This window comes from Hyperolius riggenbachi, chromosome 6 (assembly GCF_040937935.1).
Source record: "Hyperolius riggenbachi isolate aHypRig1 chromosome 6, aHypRig1.pri, whole genome shotgun sequence".
In the NCBI taxonomy this organism is placed as follows: domain Eukaryota; kingdom Metazoa; phylum Chordata; class Amphibia; order Anura; family Hyperoliidae; genus Hyperolius; species Hyperolius riggenbachi.
In genome coordinates, this window is record NC_090651.1 from 4,484,984 (window position 1) to 4,508,356 (window position 23,373).

The 23,373-nt window shown below is 47.8% G+C and overlaps 1 protein-coding gene across 1 annotated transcript in view; it reads left to right on the forward strand.

The window, feature by feature from the left end:
- The first annotated feature begins 963 nt into the window (after positions 1 to 963).
- The window catches only part of C6H1orf127 (chromosome 6 C1orf127 homolog), a 63,401-nt gene continuing 40,991 nt past the window's right edge, over positions 964 to 23,373 (forward strand). The window contains exons 1-4 of the mRNA XM_068242374.1: positions 964 to 1,257; positions 6,855 to 6,946; positions 10,932 to 11,030; positions 11,122 to 11,246. Coding sequence (XP_068098475.1) covers positions 1,115 to 1,257; positions 6,855 to 6,946; positions 10,932 to 11,030; positions 11,122 to 11,246 — 459 coding nt within the window. The 5' untranslated portion in view covers positions 964 to 1,114. The remainder of the gene's footprint in view (positions 1,258 to 6,854; positions 6,947 to 10,931; positions 11,031 to 11,121; positions 11,247 to 23,373) is intronic.

The window sequence follows — 23,373 nt, forward strand, 5'->3', positions numbered from 1 at the left end:
ACAGGAGGCCTCCTGGGCTCTGTGTGTATTCTGGTGGCCTGTACTTGGTGCCTGTATGTTTGAGGTGGGGCATGGGGACCAGGCTGTCAGAGACCAGTCATTTCCTCTAGAGGAGGCCTCCTGGGCTCTGTGTGTATTCTGAGGACCTGTACTTGGTGCCTGTATGTTTGAGGTGGGGCAGGGGGACCAGGCTGGCAGAGATCAGTCATTTCCTCTACAGGAGGCCTCCTGGGCTCTGTGTGTATTCTGGTGGCCTGTACTTGGTGCCTGTATGTTTGAGGTGGGGCAGGGGGACCAGGCTGGCAGAGATCAGTCATTTCCTCTAGAGGAGGCCTCCTGGGCTCTGTGTGTATTCTGGTGGCCTGTACTTGGTGCCTGTATGTTTGAGGTGGGGCGGGGGGACCAGGCTGGCAGAGATCAGTCATTTCCTGTGCAGGAGGCCTCCTGGGCTCTGTGTGTATTCTGGTGGCCTGTACTTGGTGCCTGTATGTTTGAGGTGGGGCGGGGGTACCAGGCTGGCAGAGATCAGTCATTTCCTGTGCAGGAGGCCTCCTGGGCTCTGTGTGTATTCTGGTGGCCTGTACTTGGTGCCTGTATGTTTGAGGTGGGGCAGGGGGACCAGGCTGGCAGAGACCAGTCATTTCCTGTGCAGGAGGCCTCCTGGGCTCTGTGTGTATTCTGGTGGCCTGTACTTGGTGCCTGTATGTTTGAGGTGGGGCAGGGGGACCAGGCTGGCAGAGACCAGTCATTTCCTCTAGAGGTGGCCTCCTGGGCTCTGTGTGTATTCTGGTGGCCTGTACTTGGTGCCTGTATGTTTGAGGTGGGGCAGGGGGACCAGGCTGGCAGAGATCAGTCATTTCCTCTACAGGAGGCCTCCTGGGCTCTGTGTGTATTCTGATGACCTGTGCTTGTCTCTCTAGCATCATTCCTCCTCTGATATGGAAATGTCCGCAGCAGACAGCAATGTATCCAGCTGGGATCTCACACACCCCAGTTTCTGCTATCAGGCCTGTGTCAAGTGTCAACTTCTCTGTTTGTCCATAAACTGACCATGTTCAAGTGATCTCCATGGAAACCCCAGACACCAAAACTCCCTTCAGCTGGATGAAGCCCCATGAGATATATATTACCCCCCCCAGCATGTGGTGCACTATATATACCAGGGGGGCTGTACGTTGTGTCAGCGCAGGTACGTGGGTCATTGTACAATATTCTGACACTGGTGGATAAGATGAGGGATTTCTGGATGCTTTCAGGGTAAGTGACTTATTGGTGATACTTTTTTTACAAACTGCTAACATTTTCTGCTCGAGCTCAAACTGCTTAATAATTTCCTCTGATCAGCCGCAGGACGCTTCCATTCGTACCAGAAGTGCAGACTTAATTATTATTATTATTATTTATTTATATAGCGCCAACATCTTCCGTAGCGCTGTACATAGTACAAACAAATAATGGGGAACAAATATACATAAGAAATACAAGACACTGTACAGTCATGACATTGAATAGATAGATACAGATACATACATAGTTGATGTGTAGTTGGTACATATGCATATGTTAAACTTACAGCAGTATGAGAAACACTAGACAAGACAAGACAAATAACATTTATATTGCGCTTTTCTCCTGGCGGACTCAAAGCACCAGAGCAGAGCAGCAGCCACTAGGGCGCGCTCTATTGGCAGTAGCAGTGTAAGGGAGACTTGCCAAAGGTCTCCTACTGAATAGATGCTGGCTTACTGAACAGGCAGAGCCGAGATTCGAACCCTGGTCTCCTGTGTCAGAGGCAGAGCCCTTAACCATTACACCTTCAGCCAACAGGTCCCTGTCCTTTTGAGCTTACAATCTAGAGGGTAGTGGGAAGGAAACACTAGGAGGAGGTCCCTGCCCTTGTGAGCTTACAATCTAGAGGGTAGTGGGGAGGAAACACTAGGAGGAGGTCCCTGCCCTTGCGAGCTTACAATCTAGAGGGTAGTGGGGAGGAAACACTAGGAGGTGGTCTCTGCCCTTGCAAGCTTACAATCTAAAGGGTAGTGGGGAGGAAACACTAGGCGGAGGTCCCTGCCCTTGTGAGCTTACAATCTAGAGGGTAGTGGGGAGGAAACACTAGGAGGAGGTCCCTGCCCTTGTGAGCTTACAATCTAGAGCAGGGGTCTCAAACTCAAGTTACCTGGGGGGCCGCAGGAGGCAAAGTCAGGATGAGGCTGGGCCGCATAAGGAATTCCACAATCGCAGCGCATCGCCGCCTCTGCCCGTCCCTCTCACTCTTCCTTCACAGAGAGGGGCGGGGAGAGGCGGCGATCCGTGCGGCGATTGACGTCAGGAGGGGCAGAGCTGAAGCTGAAAGCTCTGCCCCTTCCAGGAAATGCCAGCGGATTGCCCTCGGGCGATTCGGGGGCTCTGCAGCCCTTGTTTAGCGGCGGGGATGCGGCGGATTACTTGGGAGCACTGAAGCGAACTATAAGGTAGCTTTTGCCAGCGAGGGCCACAAAATATTGTATCGAGTACCGCAAATGAGACCCCTGATCTAGAGGGTAATTGGGAGGAAACACTAGGAGGAGGTCCCTGCCCTTGCGAGCTTACAATCTAGAGGGTAGTGGGGAGGAAACACTAGGAGGAGGTCCCTGCCCTTGCGAGCTTACAATGTGCTTTATTATGTAATGAAGATAAAAATAACGAGACATCAACATGAAAATATTAAAGGGAACCTGAGGTGAGAGTGATAAGGAGGCTGCCAGATTTCCTTGTAAACAATGCCAGTTGCCTGGCAGCCCTGCTGATCTTCTTGCATAAGTAGTGTCTGAGTCAAAACCCTGGAACAAGCATAGGGCTAATCCAGAGGCCTAGAACCCACTAAGAAGCGCAATCGCTAGCGATTTGTGATAGCGTTTTGCAAGTGATTTTGGGAGCGATTTCCCTCCTATACAATTCCAAAATGCTGCATGTCCTGAGCGAGGTGCTTAATCGCAATCGCTCGAGTGGAATCTGTCCCATCCATTTACATTGGCAGAGCGTTTAGGGAAATCGCTAGCAATTTAAAGCGCTCCCTAAACGCTCAAAAAAACCCCGCTGTAGTGGGTCCCAGGCCTCAGAGTACCTGTTCTGCATATGCTTGTTCAGGGTCTGTTGCTAAAAGTAATAGAAACACAGGATGAGGACTGCCAGGCAGCTGGTATTGTTTAAAAGGAAATAAATATGGCAGCTTCCATATCCCCCTACCTCGGGTTCCCTTTAAGTGCAAACAATACATAATATGAATGGGCATCACATTACTGACCCTTTTGCACTTCATGCGTTGAGTTGCGTTGCATTCTCTGTGTTGCAGATGCCAAAATGGGAAGCAACACAACTCGATGCAACTCAACGCATTAAACCGCTATAAGCATAAAAGGGCCCTTAAAGGGACTCCGAGCAGTGCAAAAACTATGGAAAGATGCATATCATTTTAAAGCTCTCTTTCTCCTCTTTCCAATGATATATAAACCGCCGCCCTACGCCTTTTAGTTTTCGCTATTTTCGCGATTGAATTTGCCGCGGCCGAGATTTCAATCGCGAAAATAGAGAAAACTAAAAGGCGTAGGGCGACAATTTAGGTGTCATCAGAAAGAGGAGAAAGAGAGCTTTAAAATGATACCCATCTTTCCATAGTTACTTGTATTACACAGGGCGACACTTTCCCCTGTGTCAGCAGCTCCATTCAGCAGAAAAAGTCGTCCTGTGTAATACAAGTAACTATGGAAAGATGGGTATCATTTTAAAGCTCTCTTTCTCCTCTTTCTGGTGACACCCTACGCCTTTTAGTTTTCTCTATTTTCGCGATCGAAATCGCAGCCGCGGCAATTTCAATCGCGACAATAGTGAAAACTAAAAGGCGTAGGGCGGCGGTTTATATATCATTGGAAAGAGGAGAAAGAGAGCTTTAAAATGATATGCATCTTTCCATAGTTTCTGCACTGCTCGGAGTCCCTTTAACAAAATATTCAAAGAATAGAGTTAACCGCCATCAGCACACAGTCGTCCCTTACTTACAAACAGGTTACGTTCCGTAGATTGCTTGCAGTTTGAATTTGTTTGTAAGTTGAGACGTGTTATACAAAGGGAAACATGGATAAATGATTTACTTTCAGGCATTTCTGGTTTTGGACATATTGTTTAAACTATGGTTTTTGGTTGTTTTCAATGTGCTTTTAACTGTGACATGACTATGTACTCTGTAATGTGCTGCAGAAGATGTCAGTGCTATATAAATACATAATAATAAAATGGTAGGACATTACACTATGACTGTGGTAGGATTAGAGTGTGAGCTCCTCTGAGGACAGTCAGTGACGTGACTATGTACTCTGTAATGTGCTGCAGGAGATGTCAGTGCTATATAAATACATAATAATAATATGGTAGGACATTAGACTGTGACTATGGTAGGATTAGATTGTGAGGTCCTCTGAGGACAGTCAGTGACATGACTATGTACTCTGTAATGTGCTGCAGAAGATGTCAGTGCTATATAAATACATAATAATAATATGGTAGGACATTAGACTATGACTATGGTAGGATTAGATTGTGAGCTCCTCTGAGGACAGTCAGTGACATGACTATGTACTCTGTACAGTGCTGCAGGAGATGTCAGTGCTATATAAATACAGAATAATAATATGGTAGGACATAAGACTATGACTATGGTAGGATTAGATTGTGAGCTCCTCTGAGGACAGTCAGTGACATGACTATGTACTCTATAATGTGCTGCAGAAGATGTCAGTGCTATATAAATACATAATAATAGTATGGTAGGACATTAGACATATGACTATGGTAGGATTATAGTGTGAGCTCCTCTGAGGACAGTCAGTGACATGACTATGTACTCTGTAATGTGCTGCATAAGATATCAGTGCTATATAAATACATAATAATAGTATGGTAGGACATTAGACATATGACTATGGTAGGATTATAGTGTGAGCTCCTCTGAGGACAGTCAGTGACATGACTATGTACTCTGTAATGTGCTGCAGGAGATGTCAGTGCTATATAAATACATAATAATATTATGGTAAGACATTAGGCTATGACTATGGTAGGATTAGAGTGTGAGCTCCTCTGAGGACAGTCAGTGACATGACTATGTAGTCTGTAATGTGCTGCAGAAGATGTCAGTGCTGTATAAATACATAATAATAATATGGTGGGACATTAGACTATGACTATGGTAGGATTAGATTGTGAGCTCCTCTGAGGACAGTCAGTGACATGACTATGTGCTCTGTAATGTGCTGCAGAAGATGTCAGTGCTATATAAATACATAATAATAATATGGTAGGACATTACACTATGACTATGGTAGGATTAGAGTGTGAGCTCCTCTGAGGACAGTCAGTGACATGACTATGTACTCTGTAATGTGCTGCAGAAGATGTCAGGGCTATATAAATACATAATAATAATATGGTAGGACATTGGCCTATGACTATGGTAGGATTAGATTGTGAGCTCCTCTGAGGACAGTCAGTGACATGGCTATGTACTCTGTAATGTGCTGCAGAAGATGTCAGTGCTATATAAATACATAATAATATGGTAGGACATTAGACTATGACTATGGTAGGATTAGATTGTGAGCTCCTCTGAGGACAGTCAGTGACATGACTATGTACTCTGTAATGTGCTGCAGGAGATGTCAGTGCTATATAAATACATAATAATAATATGGTAGGACATTAGACTATGACTATGGTAGGATTAGAGTGTGAGCTCCTCTGAGGACAGTCAGTGACATGACTATGTACTCTGTAATGTGCTGCAGAAGATGTCAGTGCTATATAACTACATAATAATAATATGGTAGGACATTAGACTATGGCTATGATAGGATTAGAGTGTGAGCTCCTCTGAGGACAGTCAGTGACATGACTATGTACTCTGTAATGTGCTGCAGGAGATGTCAGTGCTATATAAATACATAATAATATGGTAGGACATTAGACTATGGTGGCTTTAGATTGTGAGCTCTTCTGACAATAATCCTACCATAGTCATAGTCTAAGGATAACTGTTGTTGGAAGCCAATTGATGTATGTTTTTGGCGATGTGGGACAGATTGTGCTCACGGGAAACATATGGGGAGAACATACAACCTCCATGCAGATAGTGTTGTGCCCAGATTCGGATCCAGCGCTGAGAGGCAATAGTAGTACCCACCTCTCCACTACACCACTGTGCCACCAATGTTCCCATTTTAATCTGCAGCCAGCTAACATTTTCCAAACCTGACAGTGAACTCAAATAGTTTTACTTTGCTGCCATGGTGACAGTGGGCTCTGTTTGGAGCACTGTTGCCAACAGACACTGACTGCCGCTTTGCTGTAGAAATCATTAGCTGCATGGAACAGGAGGCATTCTTCCTCCGTTATAACACCTGCAGCAATCTATTGGCTGGCTTTAAAGGGAATCTGAGGTGAGAGGGATATGGAGGCTGCCATATGTATTGGCTTGTAAGCAATACCAGTTGCCTGGAAGTCCTGTTGATGTGGCAGTATGTAGTTTCTGAGTCAAAACCCTGGAACAAGCATAGGGCTAATCCAATAAAACCTGAGTCAGCTGAGTCAGAGTACCTGATCTGCATATACTTGTTCAGGGGCTATGGCTGAAAGAATTAGAGACACAGGATCGTGGGGACTGCCCAGCAATCTGCATTGTTTAAAAGAAAATAAGTATGGCAGCCTCCGTATACCTCTCACTTCAGTTTCCCTTTAAACTTTGGCACACTTATCTGCCAGTTAGTCTTTTAGGAACACTGTGGAAGGACTGTGTATTGTGAGTGGCTTTTCCCCCTTCTTTTCAGACTTCTCCTGGGGGTCGTCCTGTGTCCGGATCCCTCTGACTCTTTCCCACTGCGAGGCAGCAGCCTGGAACCCATCCCAGAATCCTCATCAGGTAGTATCCGTAATATTAGTTATTATTGCTGTCTGTGTCCTGGAGATATTATTGCTGTCGGTGTCCTGGAGATATTATTGCTTTCTCTGTCCTGTAGATATTATTGATGTCTGTGTCCTGTAGATATTATTGCTGTCTGTGTCCTGTAGTTATTATTGCTGTCTGTGTCCTGTAGATATTATTGCTGTCTGTGTCCTGGAGATATTATTGATGTCTGTGTCCTGTAGTTATTATTGCTGTCTGTGTCCTGGAGATATTATTGCTGTCTGTGTCCTGTAGATAGTATTGCTGTCTGTGTCCTGTAGTTATTATTGCTGTCTGTGTCCTGTAGATATTATTGCTGTCTGTGTCCTGGAGATATTATTGATGTCTGTGTCCTGTAGTTATTATTGCTGTCTGTGTCCTGTAGATATTATTGCTGTCTGTGTCCTGGAGATATTATTGATGTCTGTGTCCTGTAGTTATTATTGCTGTCTGTGTCCTGGAGATATTATTGCTGTCTGTGTCCTGTAGATAGTTTTGCTGTCTGTGTCCTGTAGTTATTATTGCTGTCTGTGTCCTGTAGATATTATTGCTGTCTGTGTCCTGGAGATATTATTGATGTCTGTGTCCTGTAGTTATTATTGCTGTCTGTGTCCTGTAGATATTATTGCTGCCTGTGTCCTGTAGTTATTATTGCTGTCTGTGTCCTGTAGTTATTATTGCTGTCTGTGTCCTGTAGTTATTATTGCTGTCGGTGTCCTGTAGATATTATTGCTGCCTGTGTCCTGTAGTTATTATTGCTGTCTGTGTCCCGTAGATATTATTGCTGCCTGTGTCCTGTAGTTATTATTGCTGTCTGTGTCCTGGAGATATTATTGCTGCCTGTGTCCTGTAGTTATTATTGCTGTCTGTGTCCCGTAGATATTATTGCTGCCTGTGTCCTGTAGTTATTATTGCTGTCGGTGTCCTGTAGATATTATTGCTGTCTGTGTCCTGTAGATATTATTGCTGTATGTGTCCTGGATATATTATTGCTGTCTGTGTCCTGTAGATATTATTGCTGTCTGTACCCTGGAGATATTATTGATGTCTGTGTCCTGTAGTTATTATTGCTGTCTGTGTCCCGTAGATATTATTGCTGCCTGTGTCCTGTAGTTATTATTGCTGTCTGTGTCCTGTAGATATTATTGCTGTCTGTGTCCTGTAGATATTATTGCTGTATGTGTCCTGGATATATTATTGCTGTCTGTGTCCTGTAGATATTATTGCTGTCTGTACCCTGGAGATATTATTGATGTCTGTGTCCTGTAGTTATTATTGCTGTCTGTGTCCCGTAGATATTATTGCTGCCTGTGTCCTGTAGTTATTATTGCTGTCTGTGTCCTGTAGATATTATTGCTGTCTGTGTCCTGTAGATATTATTGCTGTATGTGTCCTGGATATATTATTGCTGTCTGTGTCCTGTAGATATTATTGCTGTCTGTACCCTGGAGATATTATTGATGTCTGTGTCCTGTAGTTATTATTGCTGTCTGTGTCCCGTAGATATTATTGCTGCCTGTGTCCTGTAGTTATTATTGCTGTCGGTGTCCTGTAGATATTATTGCTGTCTGTGTCCTGTAGATATTATTGCTGTATGTGTCCTGGATATATTATTGCTGTCTGTGTCCTGTAGATATTATTGCTGTCTGTGTCCTGTAGTTGTTATTGCTGTCTGTGTCCTGGAGATATTATTGCTGTCTGTGTCCTGTAGTTATTATTGCTGTCTGTGTCCTGTAGTTATTATTGCTGTCTGTGTCCTGGAGATATTATTGCTGTCTGTGTCCTGTAGTTATTATTGCTGTCTGTGTCATGGAGGTGGGAAGCAGGAATGCACCTTCTCTAGTGTAGTGGAATGTGATTTGGGGCATCAGTTTTGTAACAGATTAAATCAGACTGATTGAATTGGCCAGATATTGACAGGAATAATAATCCATAAGTGAATGGCCATTACTGGTGGAATGTTTTTGTGATAAAACGCCTAGCCCCCTCTGTTGCGGAACAATACAATAGTGTGCCCGGGCCTCAATGGTGGTCAGAGAGGAGGTGGGATCAGGAGAGGGAGGAACAGCAGGAGCCACGCCCCCATGCCAGTGACGCAGGATGACGTCTTGCTCCTGGGGCAGTTATAACAGAAGCTATGATGCATCTAATGCTGCCCTGTACAAGTGACAAACTATTCCCTTCACACCACTGGGCACAGTTATCTGTAATAACCGGGAAACATGCTGGAGGATGCCCCAGGTATGTATAAAACGTTTATACCCTGTCGTCTCAGGTACATTATAACTGTAAGGAGAGCTAATGCACGAGATCAGCAAGTAAGGAGAGATACTGTCATTTATGAGATAGAAAATAAGGAGAGGTAAATCACGAGTTGCGCCATTTAAGAAGAGATGAATTGTGAGTTAATTAGTAAGGTGAGATAATTTAACAGAAAAGCTTTGTGAAGCTCCCTAGTGTCCCCTAGTGTCCAGCTGAACCGTCTCAAGTTATGTACACACGTCCAACTTTTTCCAACAACCTGTTGTCCGACTTGTCCTTTGAACATCAAGTTGGATGTGTGTACACGCGGTCAGCGGATCTGTTAGACAAACTGTCGTTCAAATGACTGTTATGCTGGGAATACATGGTTAGATGCACCGGATCGACTTCCACCACGTCCCCGCGTGTCCCCGCGGGCGCTTCCTTATCTTCCGCTCGATTTCCGCTATTGTCCGCCCGCGGGTATTGAACAGGTAATCGATCCGCGCGGTGATCGGACATGTTGGAAATGATCAATCGAGCCATCAGCGGCTCAATTGATAAGAGAAAATCTAACCATGTATGCCCAGCATTAGGTCCATACATGTGTACAAACAACTCCTAGTCGTTTGTCCAACTAATAGATGTTCAAACAACAAGTCGTTTGATCAGTCATTTAATCTAATCCATTGTTCTATCCAGTGCATTGTCCATTACCAAGTTGGTTAAAGGATACCGGAGGTGACATGTGACATGATGAGATAGACATGTGTATGTACAGTGCCTAGCACACAAATACCTAGGCTGTGTTCCTTTTTTTTCTTTCTCTGCCTGAAAGAGGTAAATATCAGGTATGCAAGTGGCTGACTCAGTCCTGACTCAGACAGGAAGTGACTACAGTGTGACCCTCACTGATAAGAAATTCCAACTATAAAACACTTTCCTAGCAGAAAATGGCTTCTGAGAGCAGGAAAGAGATAAAAAGGGACAATGCTTCATAGATTTTAGCTGTGGCATACTTCAATGAATGTGTCATTGAGTAAATTAAAACTGTGGAACATCTTAAAAAGTCATTTTTAGGAAAGGAAGATAGATACAATCGTTTATTTCATTAGTTTATTTTCGCCTTGGGTGTCCTTTAAACGACATGTAAATAAGGTAAATTAGCATATCAGCCACTTTGCTGGTCAGTGTGTAAGTGACGTCTGAACCACTTGTTGTGTGCACTACTAGTCTTACAAATGACAAGTCGGACGATAAGTCGTTCAGAAAAGTTGGACGTGTGTACGCACCTTAAGTTTCTTGTTTGGACGAAGTCTGTTCTCAAATTATCGCATACTTACCTATAGAGAGGGAAGTCTCTGGATCCGAATGAGGCTTCCCACGCTGCCTGCCAGTCCTGTTGCCTCTGGTGGACCCTCCATAGATAATCTGATCGGGGCTGCGCTCCTCTCCTGCGCGAGTACGGCTGCACCTGCACAATGAGCAGGGGACGCTGGTGTGTGAGCGGTTCTGTGCCACACGGTGCTGATCAGCTGGAGGGTGCTGGCATTGGCAGAGGACAGCGCTGGAGGCCTCTATAGGATCCAAGACTCTTCCCTCTCCTCAGGTCAGTATGTGTTCCTCCGGCCCCCGGGCTCGGGCTCTCTGTATGGAGGGATGAGGGTATGGAGCCAGGAGGGCATGCCATGTGGTCTCACACACCTTCCTCTGCCTGCAGATAATGTGGAGTGCTTCCTGGACTATATGGAGCTTTGGGTGCCCCGGAGGATGATGGACGGTTTGCTCCTCTGGCTGTCGCGAGTGATGCGTTTCCCAGGTAGGTCAGGCATGGTTGTGTACTGAAGGCTCCACATGGACCAGGCAGGTGACAGTGTGACGTTCCGGTGACATTCTGTCTTGTGTTGCAGTAAGCCTCAGCTCCCTGGATCGCTCCAACCATCTCCTGTCCCGCTGCAGATATCTCCTGGAAATAGACAACAATCGCAACTTTATCTTCAGAGTGCACTACACTGCCTGCAACGTGCAGACCCAGGTATGGAGGGGAGTCCTTACTGTACAACTAATACCACAGGGGGGTGGGCTATTATTATGTATTTATATAGCGCAGACATCTTCTGCAGCGCTATACAGAGTACATAATCATAACACTGACCATCCTCCGAGGAGCTCACAATCTAATCCTACCATAGTCATAGTCTAATGTCCTACCATGTTATTATTATGTATTTATATAGCACTGACATCTTCTGCAGCACATTACAGAGTACATAGTCATGTCACTGACTGTCCTCAGAGGAGCTCACACTCTAATCCTACCATAGTCATAGTCTTATGTCCTACCATATTATTATTATGTATTTATATAGCACTGTCATCTTCTGCAGCACATTACAGAGTACATAGTCATGTCACTGACTGTCCTCAGAGGAGCTCGCACTCTAATCCTATCATAGTCATAGCCTAATGTCCTACTATATTTTTATTATTATGTATTTATATAGCACTGACATCCCCTGCAGCACATTACAGAGTACATAGTCATGTCACTGACTGTCCTCAGAGGAGCTCACACTCTAATCCTACCATAGTCCTAGTCTAATGTCCCACCATATTATTATTATGTATTTATATAGCACTGACATCTCCTGCAGCACATTACAGAGTACATAGTCATGTCACTGACTGTCCTCAGAGGAGCTCACAGTCTAATCCTACCATAGTCATAGTCATAGTCTAATGTCCTCCCATATTATTATTATGTATTTATATAGCACTGACATCTTCTGCAGCACTGTACAAAGTACATTAGTGATGTCACTGACTGTCCTCAGAGGAGCTCACAGTCTAATCCTACCATAGTCATAGTCTAATGTCCTACCATATTATTATTATGTATTTATATAGCACTGACATCTTCTGCAGCACATTACAGAGTAAATAGTCATGTCACTGACTGTCCTCAGAGGAGCTCACAGTCTAATCCTACCATAGTCATAGTCTAATGTCCTCCCATATTATTATTATGTATTTATATAGCACTGACATCTTCTGCAGCACTGTACAAAGTACATTAGTGATGTCACTGACTGTCCTCAGAGGAGCTCACAGTCTAATTCTACCATAGTCATAGTCTAATGTCCTACCATATTATTATTATGTATTTATATAGCACTGATATCTCCTGCAGCACATTACAGAGTACATAGTCATGTCACTGACTGTCCTCAGAGGAGCTCACACTCTAATCCTACCATAGTCATAGTCTAATGTCCTACCATATTATTATTATGTATTTATATCAGTGATGCTCATCCGAGCTCGGATATCAGAAATACTCGGATATCCTAGCTCTTTTTTCACTATTCGAGCTCGAATACCGAGCTCGAATGGTATTAGCTATCCGGGCTGTGCTATCCGAGTGCAGCGGGTGACGTCACTTCGAGTCCTCACAAGCGAATCAGAGGGCTCCCAGCCCTCTGACTGCAGCCAATCACAGAGGGGGAGCCTGGCCAAGCCCCCCTCTATAAATAGCGGGCGCCATCTTGCCTCACTCGTCCTGCTTGCGACTTACTGACTGATTGTACTGAGAGATTGCTCCAGTGCTTTTTGTCTGTGCAAGTGCATTTATTGTTCAAAACACCAAGCGTTTTTACACTCCAACACTTGATATTCACCTGTATTGCTTTGTATTGTGTAGATATATTGTATTTTAGGCAGTTTAGGTTGTGTGATTAGGGACTAGGGAGGGAGACTGTCACTGCTGCAGCCTGCAGCCAGCAGCTAGGCCCTGTGCCTAGGCAAGGCAGCCTGCCCTGCTCTGTGCTCTAGTCTCTAGTTACCTGTGCTCTCACCTGTCCTACTCTACTGTACTACTACTTCTGTGTTAGATAGATTATTGTACTATAGTATTTTGTAGTTAGCAAGGCCCAGCTTTACTGCTATACCTGTCCTGTATCTGCTCTCTGTAATCTAGTCACACCTGTTCTATTGTTTAGCTAGATTCTTCAATTGTTTAGTTAGTACTGTAGTGTACTCTAGTCTGTGTATAGGGACCGTCCGTCACCGCGTTACCTAGGGTCTTTGTGTGCGCAGTGCACGTCTGCGCTGTCCGCACCCTCTCGTTAGTGCTACACCCGTCCTATTGTTCTTCTATTGTGTATTCGCTGAATTGTACTGTAGTCTGTGTATAGGGACACCATCAGTCAGCGTCAGCTAGGGTCTTTGTGTGTGCACTGCGCACTCTCTCGTTAGCGCTACACCGATCTTTGCTGTAGAGTACACCTGTCCGTCACCTCACACACCCACCACCACCAGTCCCACCCCATTAAAGTACCCCACTTGTCCCACCCGCCTTTACATACATAACTTTTTTTTTTTCATTTGTATAATCTTAAAAATATACGATGTCTGCCACTGGCAGCCGCGGTTTGGGCAGGGGCAGCAAGGGCATCGCCAAGAGAGGAGGTTGCGGCAGCCGCGCCACCACCACCACCATGCGCAGTTCTGCGTCTGCACCAGTGGCTATTCCGCCATTAGCCACTGGCCGTGGATGCCTTGGCCGCCCAACAGCTGGGAGTCACGCTGCAGAGACACAGCAGCAGCAGCGTGTGGCGCAAATGTTCCTCCCACCGCCAGGTCGTAGCCGTCCTATTGGGGAGAAGGATGCAGACGCTGTGGTGGAACTGATGGTGGATGAGCAGGCCACCATTAGCTCTGGAACTGAGTCCTCCACCTTCGCCACCACTCCTGTTCGCAAGAGCAGCAGCAGCCACCCAGCACTGCCTGGGGAGGAGGAGGAGGAGTGCAGTTCTCCAGCCCCAGCGGGCAACACCAGCAGCCTGTCACTCAGCACCTTCTTTACCTCAAACACAGCGAGGGTATTTAGTGCTGTTGCGGCAGAATTTGAGGAGGAAGAAATGCTGATGGGCACTTTGGGGGATGATGCTTTGGACAGTCAGACAGTGGTGAGTGTCCATCCGCCCATGCATGCAGAAGGGGAGTTTGTGGGGTCATCCCAGCAGGACATGTTTGTGGAGGGGGAGGATGATGATGATGACAGGGTGAAGGACAGAGACTGGGTGGCAGATCCTGGGGATGTCATCAGCTCTGAGGAGGAGGAGGATGCGGCTGCGGGCCTTGCTAGAAGGATCAGCATCGCAGACATGGGCAGGATCAGAAGTGGGTGTGGTATGCAGGCCACACAGCGTGCTGATCCGGAGAGTTCTGCCAGTGCCACCAGCCACACCAAGAAACCCCCCCCCCCCCCCCCCCCCAACCACCACAGGGAGACCAGCGGCAGCAGCACCTTCGAACCGAAGGGGAAACTCCACCTCCCCAATTTGGAATTTTTTCACCCTGCCATATGTGGATTGCAAGTATGTCACCTGCAACCAGTGCCGCCAGCAGCTCAGCAGAGGGAAGGAGCCCTCTGCGTACGGCACCACCTCTATGGTGAACCATCTGGCAGGGAAACACTTTCATGAGCATGAGGAGTTCATAAAGTTGAAGGAAGCTGGCAGTGGCAGACCCGCCACCACTGCGAAGCCGTCGGCAGCAGCCACCCGCCCTCCTCCACCTCCTCCAGCAGCACCAGCAGGAGTGCATCAGAAACGCACTGCTCCTCCTCCCTCTGCAACTCCTGCCGCCGACACTGAGGCCTGTTCTGGCAGCCAGTCCTTAGTGGCCTCCTCTGCTCCCTCCAGCAAAAGGCGTCGCCAGACCCTGCTCAGCGACACCTTCCAGGGGGTGGTCAGGGTTCTGCCTCCCAGCAGCCGTCACGTGCGTCAGCTGAACGGCTTGCTGGCACGGGCCATGTGCTCCCAACTCCTGCCTTATTCCCTTGTGCAGGAGGGGAGCGACATGCGTGCGCTCCTGATGTGTGCAGCCCCCGATTTGCCAATCCCCAGCCGACATTTTTTTGCACGCATGGCCATCCCTGCACTTCACCGCTCTGTGATGGCCAATGTCAGGAGAGGGCTGGATCACGCAGTGGGTCAACGGGTCCACGTCACCATGGACTCGTGGAGCAGCCGGTTCGGGACAGGCCGCTATCTGTCCTTCACCGCACATTGGGTCAGCTTGGTGGAAGGGGGTGAGGAGGGGGGAGCAGCATCGGGCACTGTCAGAGCAGCAGCAGCAGCAACAACACAGTGGGTGGTGCCACCATGCAGGGTCAGCGGAATTGCAGCAGGTTCCTCTGATCCGCTTCCATCCTCCGGCACACCAGCCCAAACCTCCGCCTCAGCAGCAGCGTGAAGCCCTGCCACTGCCAAGCGCTGCTGGAATTGGTCAGCCTGGGGAAGACCAAACTGACGGCGAACCACGTCCTGGCGAAACTCCGAGAACAAGAGAGGAATTGGCTGACCCCCAGAGGCCTCAGAGTCGGAGAGGTGGTGTCCGGCAATGGGGCAAACCTGGTTGCTGCAATCAGCAGGGGAGACCTGACCCACATCCCCTGCCTGGCGCACGTCCTGAACCTGGTAGTCCAAAAGTTCCTGCGGACCTACCAGGGGATGGACCGACTCCTTGAGGTGGCAAGGAAGGTTGTGCGTCATTTCCGGCACTTGGCTGCAGCCGTAGCGAGCCTGGAAGAGGTGCAGAAGGAGCTGCACCTGCCACAGCACCGGCTCATGATCGATGTTCCAACTCGCTGGAACTCCACCCTGGCGATGTTGGAGCGTCTGGTTGAACAGAGGCAGGCTGTCAGCCAGTACGTTGCACGAGCAACAGTTGCCGCCATCACTGCAACTGGGCGTGCTGCCACCAACCTCCCGTCCATCATCTCCACAGAGGACTGGGGGCACATGCAGCAAGTGTGCTCAGTGCTCGCACCCTTCCTGCAGGCCACCAACATGGTAAGCAGGGACCATGCAATGGTGTGCGAGTGGGTCCCCATGGTGTGTGTGCTGGACAGGGCCCTGTATGCACTGCTGGAAGAGGGAGCGGCAGCCTTGGACCAGCAGGAGCTGCAGGCAGCTTCACAGGCCACCTCTGAGGAGGAGGGCTTGGAGTTGGTGGAGGTCCCTGACCTTGCTGCTGATGACGGGGAGCAGCAGAGCACAGCTGGAGTGGTGCAGGGTAGTGTTGGGCGAACACCTAGATGTTCGGGTTCGCGAACGTTCGCCGAACATCGCCGCGATGTTCGGGTGTTCGCGCCGAACTCCGAACATAATGGAAGTCAATGGGGACCCGAACTTTCGTGCTTTGTAAAGCTTCCTTACATGCTACATACCCCAAATTAGCAGGGTATGTGCACCTTGGGAGTGGGTACAAGAGGAAAAAAAATATTTGAAAAAGAGCTTATAGTTTTTGAGAAAATTGATTGTAAAGTTTCAAAGGAAAAACTGTCTTTTAAATGTGGAAAATGTCATGTTTCTTTGCACAGGTAACATGCTTTTTGTCGCCATGCAGTCATAAATGTAATACAGAGAAGAGGTTCCAGGAAAAGGGACCGGTAACGCTAACCCAGCAGCAGCAGCACACGTGATGGAACAGGAGCAGGCGCAGGAGGAGAAGGCCATGCTTTTTGAGACACAACAACCCAGGCCTTGCATGAGGACAAGAAGCGTGCGGATAGCATGCTTTTTACCGCCATGCAGTCATAAATGTAATAAAGATAAGAGGTTCAATAAACAGGGACCGGGCGTCAACGCTAACCCAGCAGCAGCAGACGTGATGGAACAGGAGGAGGCGCAGGAGGAGAAGGCCACGCTTTCAGGTGCAACTCAGGCCTTGCATGAGGACAAAAAAATGTGTGCGCAAAGCAATGCAATGAGTAGTTTTCAGGACACAATGGGCTATTCGGAGGAGCTATTCCCACCCCCACAATCTTCTACCTGTGAAAGGTCAATGGAACAGCCACAAATGTTGTGCCCGGATTCACAACCTTTTTCTGTGGAAAATGCACCTCGCACTGAAATGCAAGGCGAGGCCGAGGATGAACATGACGTCAACAACTCAACATGACGCAAAATGGGGGCGGAACAGAAAGCTGCTTTCAATGTTTTGAAGGCCTTAATTGCCTCCGGTGGCCAGTTAGATGCATCATTCATCACACCCAAATCCCAGAGCAATGTGTGCAGGAATTTGAATCTCAGGAGGTGTACCGAGATCATCTGGACAAGTGACCAAGTGACAAGTGACAAAGTGACCAGTGACAAAGTGACAAAATGACAAAGTGACAAAATGACAAAGTGACAAGTGACAAAGTGAGAAGTGACAAGTGACAAAGTGACAAGTGACAAAATGACAAAGTGACAAGTGACAAAGTGAGAAGTGACAAAGTGACAAGTGACAAAATGACAAAGTGACAAGTGACAAAGTGACCAGTGACAAAGTGACAACTGACAAAGTGACAAAATGACAAAGTGACAAAGTGACAAAGTGACCAGTGACAAAGTGACAACTGAGAGGTTGTTCTGGGGAGCTCCACTGCACTCAGTCGCATATGAGGAGAGGTCTCGTCGGGACTGCTGATCCTCCTCAGCTTGCTCAAAGCCTTGAGGGTTCCTGAAGATCCTCTGCTTGGAGTTCGCCGGGGTTCAGCTTGGTGTCGGGGTCGGCGACGTCCTCCTCACTCCAACGTGGCAGATCTTCTGTTGAAGGAAAAAAAAAAAAACATTGTTAAAAGTCCAGTACCGCTTCTTAAGGACTCACCAAGAGATGCAGGAGCGCTTCAATCTAGCGCACCATCGCTCGCTGGGTGATGTCCCTGCCTACGCGCTGGAATTCTACGCTGCACATGCTAGCACGCTTTTGCGCAGTGCCGAGGCGCATTCCAGCAGCTAGTAGCTACTAAGCTTCTGTGGATCTGATTGGGCCACCATGTTGGATCTCTGCCAAGTCCTCCAAAATTTTGAGCAATCCACGTTGCGTGACTGAGCAGTGACAACTCTACAGTCAGCATTACAATACCACTGCTGTGTTTACTGAAGAAATCAATGTTGAAGATGGAAACCGCTGGCATGATGCAAGTGGGGGATTCTGAAGATGAAAACGATCAGCATGATGATACCAACATCAGGCAACCTGCCTCAGGAAACGCTGGTCCCAGCTATGACAAAGAACAGGACGAGGAACAGCTGGAGTTGGAGCAGGAATTGGATGCCCCCACTGCCGAGGGACAGAGCGGTGCACGTTGGACTTCCACAATTTAGCGGGAAAGGACAGCAGAAGAGGAAGAAAGTGATGCTGGTGACGAATATGGTGCATCACAACAATCACAACGCTTACAAGAACATGAAGACAGAGGAGTCTGGCAGGACTCTCTGGCACACATGGCTCAATTCATGCTAGACTGCATTGAACGCGGCCCACGCATTATTCACTATTCATTATTATTCATTATTCTGGAATCTGGACAACACCAATTACTGGGTTTATACCCAGTTTATACAAACACAATGTTAAAAAACTGATTGAAGAAAGTGTCAGACAGATCAAAAATGGAACAATTCCAGCAGGCCCTTGAGGATGGAGACTTTAGAGAGGAGATTGACATCCTCCTCCTTCTCTAGCCAGTTGTACGCCGACAGACTGACTTCAGCAAACCCAGGAGGACCAGGAGGGCAGCAAAGAACACAAGCTGCTGCTAGTGCCCAAAAGGGAATGGTATTGGCAGTGTCCTTGGAGTGGGAACATTTTCTGACACCCATGCAGCAGCCCACAGAACAGCAATCGGGCAGTTCCACGTCCTCCAACACCAATCGCCTAGAGAAGATGGTCAAGGTCCAGGACTACATGTCAGATGGCGTAGCTGTGTTGAACAATCCATCTGCAGACAGACGGTGAGTGTGACAGGCAGCACAGAAGGACCATGGCAACTCACTCATAGTACCACAGTTTGATAGTGCTGCCCAAAAAATTATATGGATCCGTGGACCCGGGCACTGCGGGCAGTACTGGGAAGTGGGAACGCAGATTTTAGTACCTAAACACACGATACAACATGTTTTCCGGGGTCGGACTCTGAGGCACATACAGATGGTCCCGATCATCATCCTCATCATACAACTCTTCTCCTGAGTCTGACCCACCCACCACCTCTGCCACCCCAACATCCCCAGACACAGACCCCTCATCGTCCTCAACATTAACTTGGGATGCTGGCCTGAGCCTGACCTCCTCCTCCACATCAGGCCCCATCATCTCCTCAATGGCAGCCCTCATTAATCGTTCTGGCGACGGACCGATGGACACAACATTCTCCTCCGGAGAGGGCTGCTGCTGACCACTGGCTGCTGGGGTGGATGTTATAGCTTGCGTGGGGCGTTGGCTGTTGCTGTTGTTGGGAGTGCTGCTCACAGCGGAGGTCTCTGAGGAACTCATGGTGAGCTCATATAGTGGTTGGCGGTGAGTGGAGTATTACTGATCCCAGCAATATACACACTGACTGGCAGAGTACGCAATGCTATATAGTCTGGCTGAGCGGTGTACACAGAGTGTCAGTAAACAATGGTATATAGTCTGGCTGAGCGGTGTACACAGAGTGGCAGTAAACACAATGCTATATATAGCGTGGCTGAGCGAGGTGCACAGTGGCAGTACACACAATGCTATATAGTCAGGCTAAGCCGTGTACACAGAGTGTCAGAAAACACAATGCTATATATAGCGTGGCTGAGCGAGGTGCACAGTGGCAGTACACACAATGCTATATAGTCTGGCTGAGCCGTGTACACAGAGTGGCAGTAAACACAATGCTATATATAGCGTGGCTGAGCGAGGTACACAGTGGCAGTACACACAATGCTATATAGTCAGGCTAAGCCGTGTACACAGAGTGTCAGAAAACACAATGCTATATATAGCGTGGCTGAGCGAGGTACACAGTGGCAGTAAACAATGCTATATATAGTGTGGCTGAGCGAGCGGTGTACTACTGTTCCCAGCAGCGACACACAATGACTGGGGGGGACCCTGGCTAGCGTGGCTGGAGAGCGAACTACCCTGCCTGCCTACCCAAAGCTAAACCCACAGACAAATGGCGGAGATATGACGTGGTTCGGGTATTTATTTACCCGAACCACGTGACCGTTCGGCCAATCAGAGCGCGTTCGGGCCCGAACCACGTGACCCGTTCGGCCAATCACAGCGCTAGCCGAACGTTCGGGGAACGTTCGGCCATGCGCTCTTAGTTCGGCCATATGGCCGAACGGTTTGGCCGAGCACCGTCAGGTGTTCGGCCGAACTCGAACATCACCCGAACAGGGTGATGTTCTGCAGAACCCGAACAGTGGCGAACACTGTTCGCCCAACACTAGTGCAGGGGTGGAGAGAGGATGAGGTGGAGGAGGCAGAGGAAGAGGAGGACAGCACTCTCGGCTCTGGGGATGCCGATGATGTGCCAACAGACGTGGCCAGACTCTTCCCAATGGCAGCGCACATGCTGAGGTGCCTGCGCAGGGACCCAAGGGTCATCCAGATGAAGCAGAGGGAGGACATCTGGATCTGCATGATGCTGGACCCACGTCTGAAGGGGAATAGTGTTGGGCGAACAGTGTTCGCCACTGTTCGGGTTCTGCAGAACATCACCCTGTTCGGGTGATGTTCGGGTTCGGCCGAACACCTGATGGTGTTCGGCCAAACTGTTCGGCCATATGGCCGAACTAAGAGCGCATGGCCGAACGTTACCCGAACGTTCGGCTAGCGCTGTGATTGGCCGAACGGGTCACGTGTAGTGTTGGGCGAACATCTAGATGTTCGGGTTCGGGCCGAACATGGCCGAACTCCGAACATAATGGAAGTCAATGGGGACCCGAACTTTCGTGCTTTGTAAAGCCTCCTTATATGCTACATTTAGCAAAAAGAGCTTATAGTTTTTGAGAAAATCGATTTTAAAGTTTCAAAGGGAAAACTGTCTTTTAAATGCGGGAAATGTCTGTTTTCTTTGCACAGGTAACATGCTTTTTGTCGGCATGCAGTCATAAATGTAATACATATAAGAGGTTCCAGGAAAAGGGACCGGTAACGCTAACCCAGCAGCAGCACACGTGATGGAACAGGAGGAGGGTGGCGCAGGAGGAGAAGGCCACGCTTTGAGACACAACAACCCAGGCCTTGCATGAGGACAAGAAGCGTGCGGATAGCAATTTGCATTTTGTCGCCATGCAGTCATAAATGTAATACAGATGAGAGGTTCAATAAACAGGGACCGGAAACGCTAACCCATCACAGATGTTCATTGTTCATGTTACTTGGTTGGGGTCCGGGAGTGTTGCGTAGTCGTTTCCAATCCAGGATTGATTCATTTTAATTTGAGTCAGACGGTCTGCATTTTCTGTGGAGAGGCGGATACGCCGCCGATCTGTGACGATGCCTCCGGCAGCACTGAAACAGCGTTCCGACATAACGCTGGCTGCCGGGCAAGCCAGCACCTCTATTGCGTACATTGCCAGTTTGTGCCAGGTGTCTAGCTTCGATACCCAATAGTTGAAGGGTGCAGATGGATTGTTCAACACAGCTATGCCATCTGACATGTAGTCCTTGACCATCTTCTCCAGGCGATCGGTGTTGGAGGTGGATCTGCACGCTTGCTGTTCTGTGTGCTGCTGCATGGGTGTCAGAAAATTTTCCCACTCCAAGGACACTGCCGATACCATTCCCTTTTGGGCACTAGCTGCGGCTTGTGTTGTTTGCTGCCCTCCTGGTCGTCCTGGGTTTGCGGAAGTCAGTCTGTCGGCGTACAACTGGCTAGAGGAGGGGGAGGATGTCAATCTCCTCTCTAAAGTCTCCACAAGGGCCTGCTGGTATTCTTCCATTTTGACCTGTCTGGCTCTTTCTTCAAGCAGTTTTGGAACATTGTGTTTGTACCGTGGATCCAGAAGGGTATAAACCCAGTAATTGGTGTTGTCCAGAATGCGCACAATGCGTGGGTCGCGTTCAATGCAGTCCTAGGCCGAAGAGGTCATAGCCTAGGGTCACAAAACCTGTTTATTTGGGCAATTTCAATGGTGGCGAGTCTGACGTACATAAATCGCAGCAATGGCCGTTAGCAACGTCTGAATCTCACGAAATGTCTCATGCAGGTAGAAGACATATTGTTAGACTTGGGCTCCAAAGATGGGTTCCCTACATCTCTGCAAACCAGAGTTACAGGGCTCCAAATTTGGTAAAATCCCCCATAGGCTTTCATTGGGCCTCCTATTTACAGTTCCAAAATCTCACATCTTTTCAAAGGGCAATTACTCAGCAGTGGCAAATTTTCTAGCATTGTAGGGACCCTTAGGGGGAACATGACTGGTGAGTTTCGGGCCCCTAGGCCGAAGAGGTCATAGCCTAGGGTCACAAAAACCTGTTTATTTGGGCTATTTCAATGGTAGTGATGGTGACGTACATAAATCGCAGCAATGGCCGTTAGCAAAGTCTGAATCTCACGAAATGTCTCATGCAGGTAGAAGACATATTGTTAGACTTGGATTCCAAAGATGGGGTCCCTACATCTCTGCAAACCAGAGTTACAGGGGTCCAAAATTGGTAAAATTCCCCATAGGATTTCATTGCCTCCCTATTTCACTTTCCAAAATCTCACATCTTTTCAAAGGGCAATGGCTCAGAAGTACCAAATTTTCTAGCATTGTAGGGACCCTTAGGGGGAACATGACTGGTGAGTTTCGGGCCCCTAGGCCGAAGAGGTCATAGCCTAGGGTCACAAAAACCTGTTTATTTGGGCTATTTCAATGGTAGTGATGGTGACGTACATAAATCTCAGCAATGGCCGTTAGCAAAGTCTGAATCTCACGAAATGTCTCATGCAGGTAGAAGACATATTGTTAGACTTGGATTCCAAAGATGGGGTCCCTACATCTCTGCAAACCAGAGTTACAGGGGTCCAAAATTGGTAAAATCCCCCATAGGCTTTCATTGGGCCTCCTATTTACCGTTCCAAAATCTCACACCATTTCAAAGGGCAATGGCTCAGCAGTGGCAAAACTCACCAGTTATGATCCCCCTAAGGGTCCCTACAATGCTAGAAAATTTGGTACTGCTGAGCCATTGCCCTTTGAAAAGATGTGAGATTTTGGAAAGTGAAATAGGGAGGCAATTAAATCCTATGGGGGATTTTACCAATTTTGGACCCCTGTAACTCTGGTTTGCAGAGATGTAGGGACCCCATCTTTGGAATCCAAGTCTAACAATATGTCTTCTACCTGCATGAGACA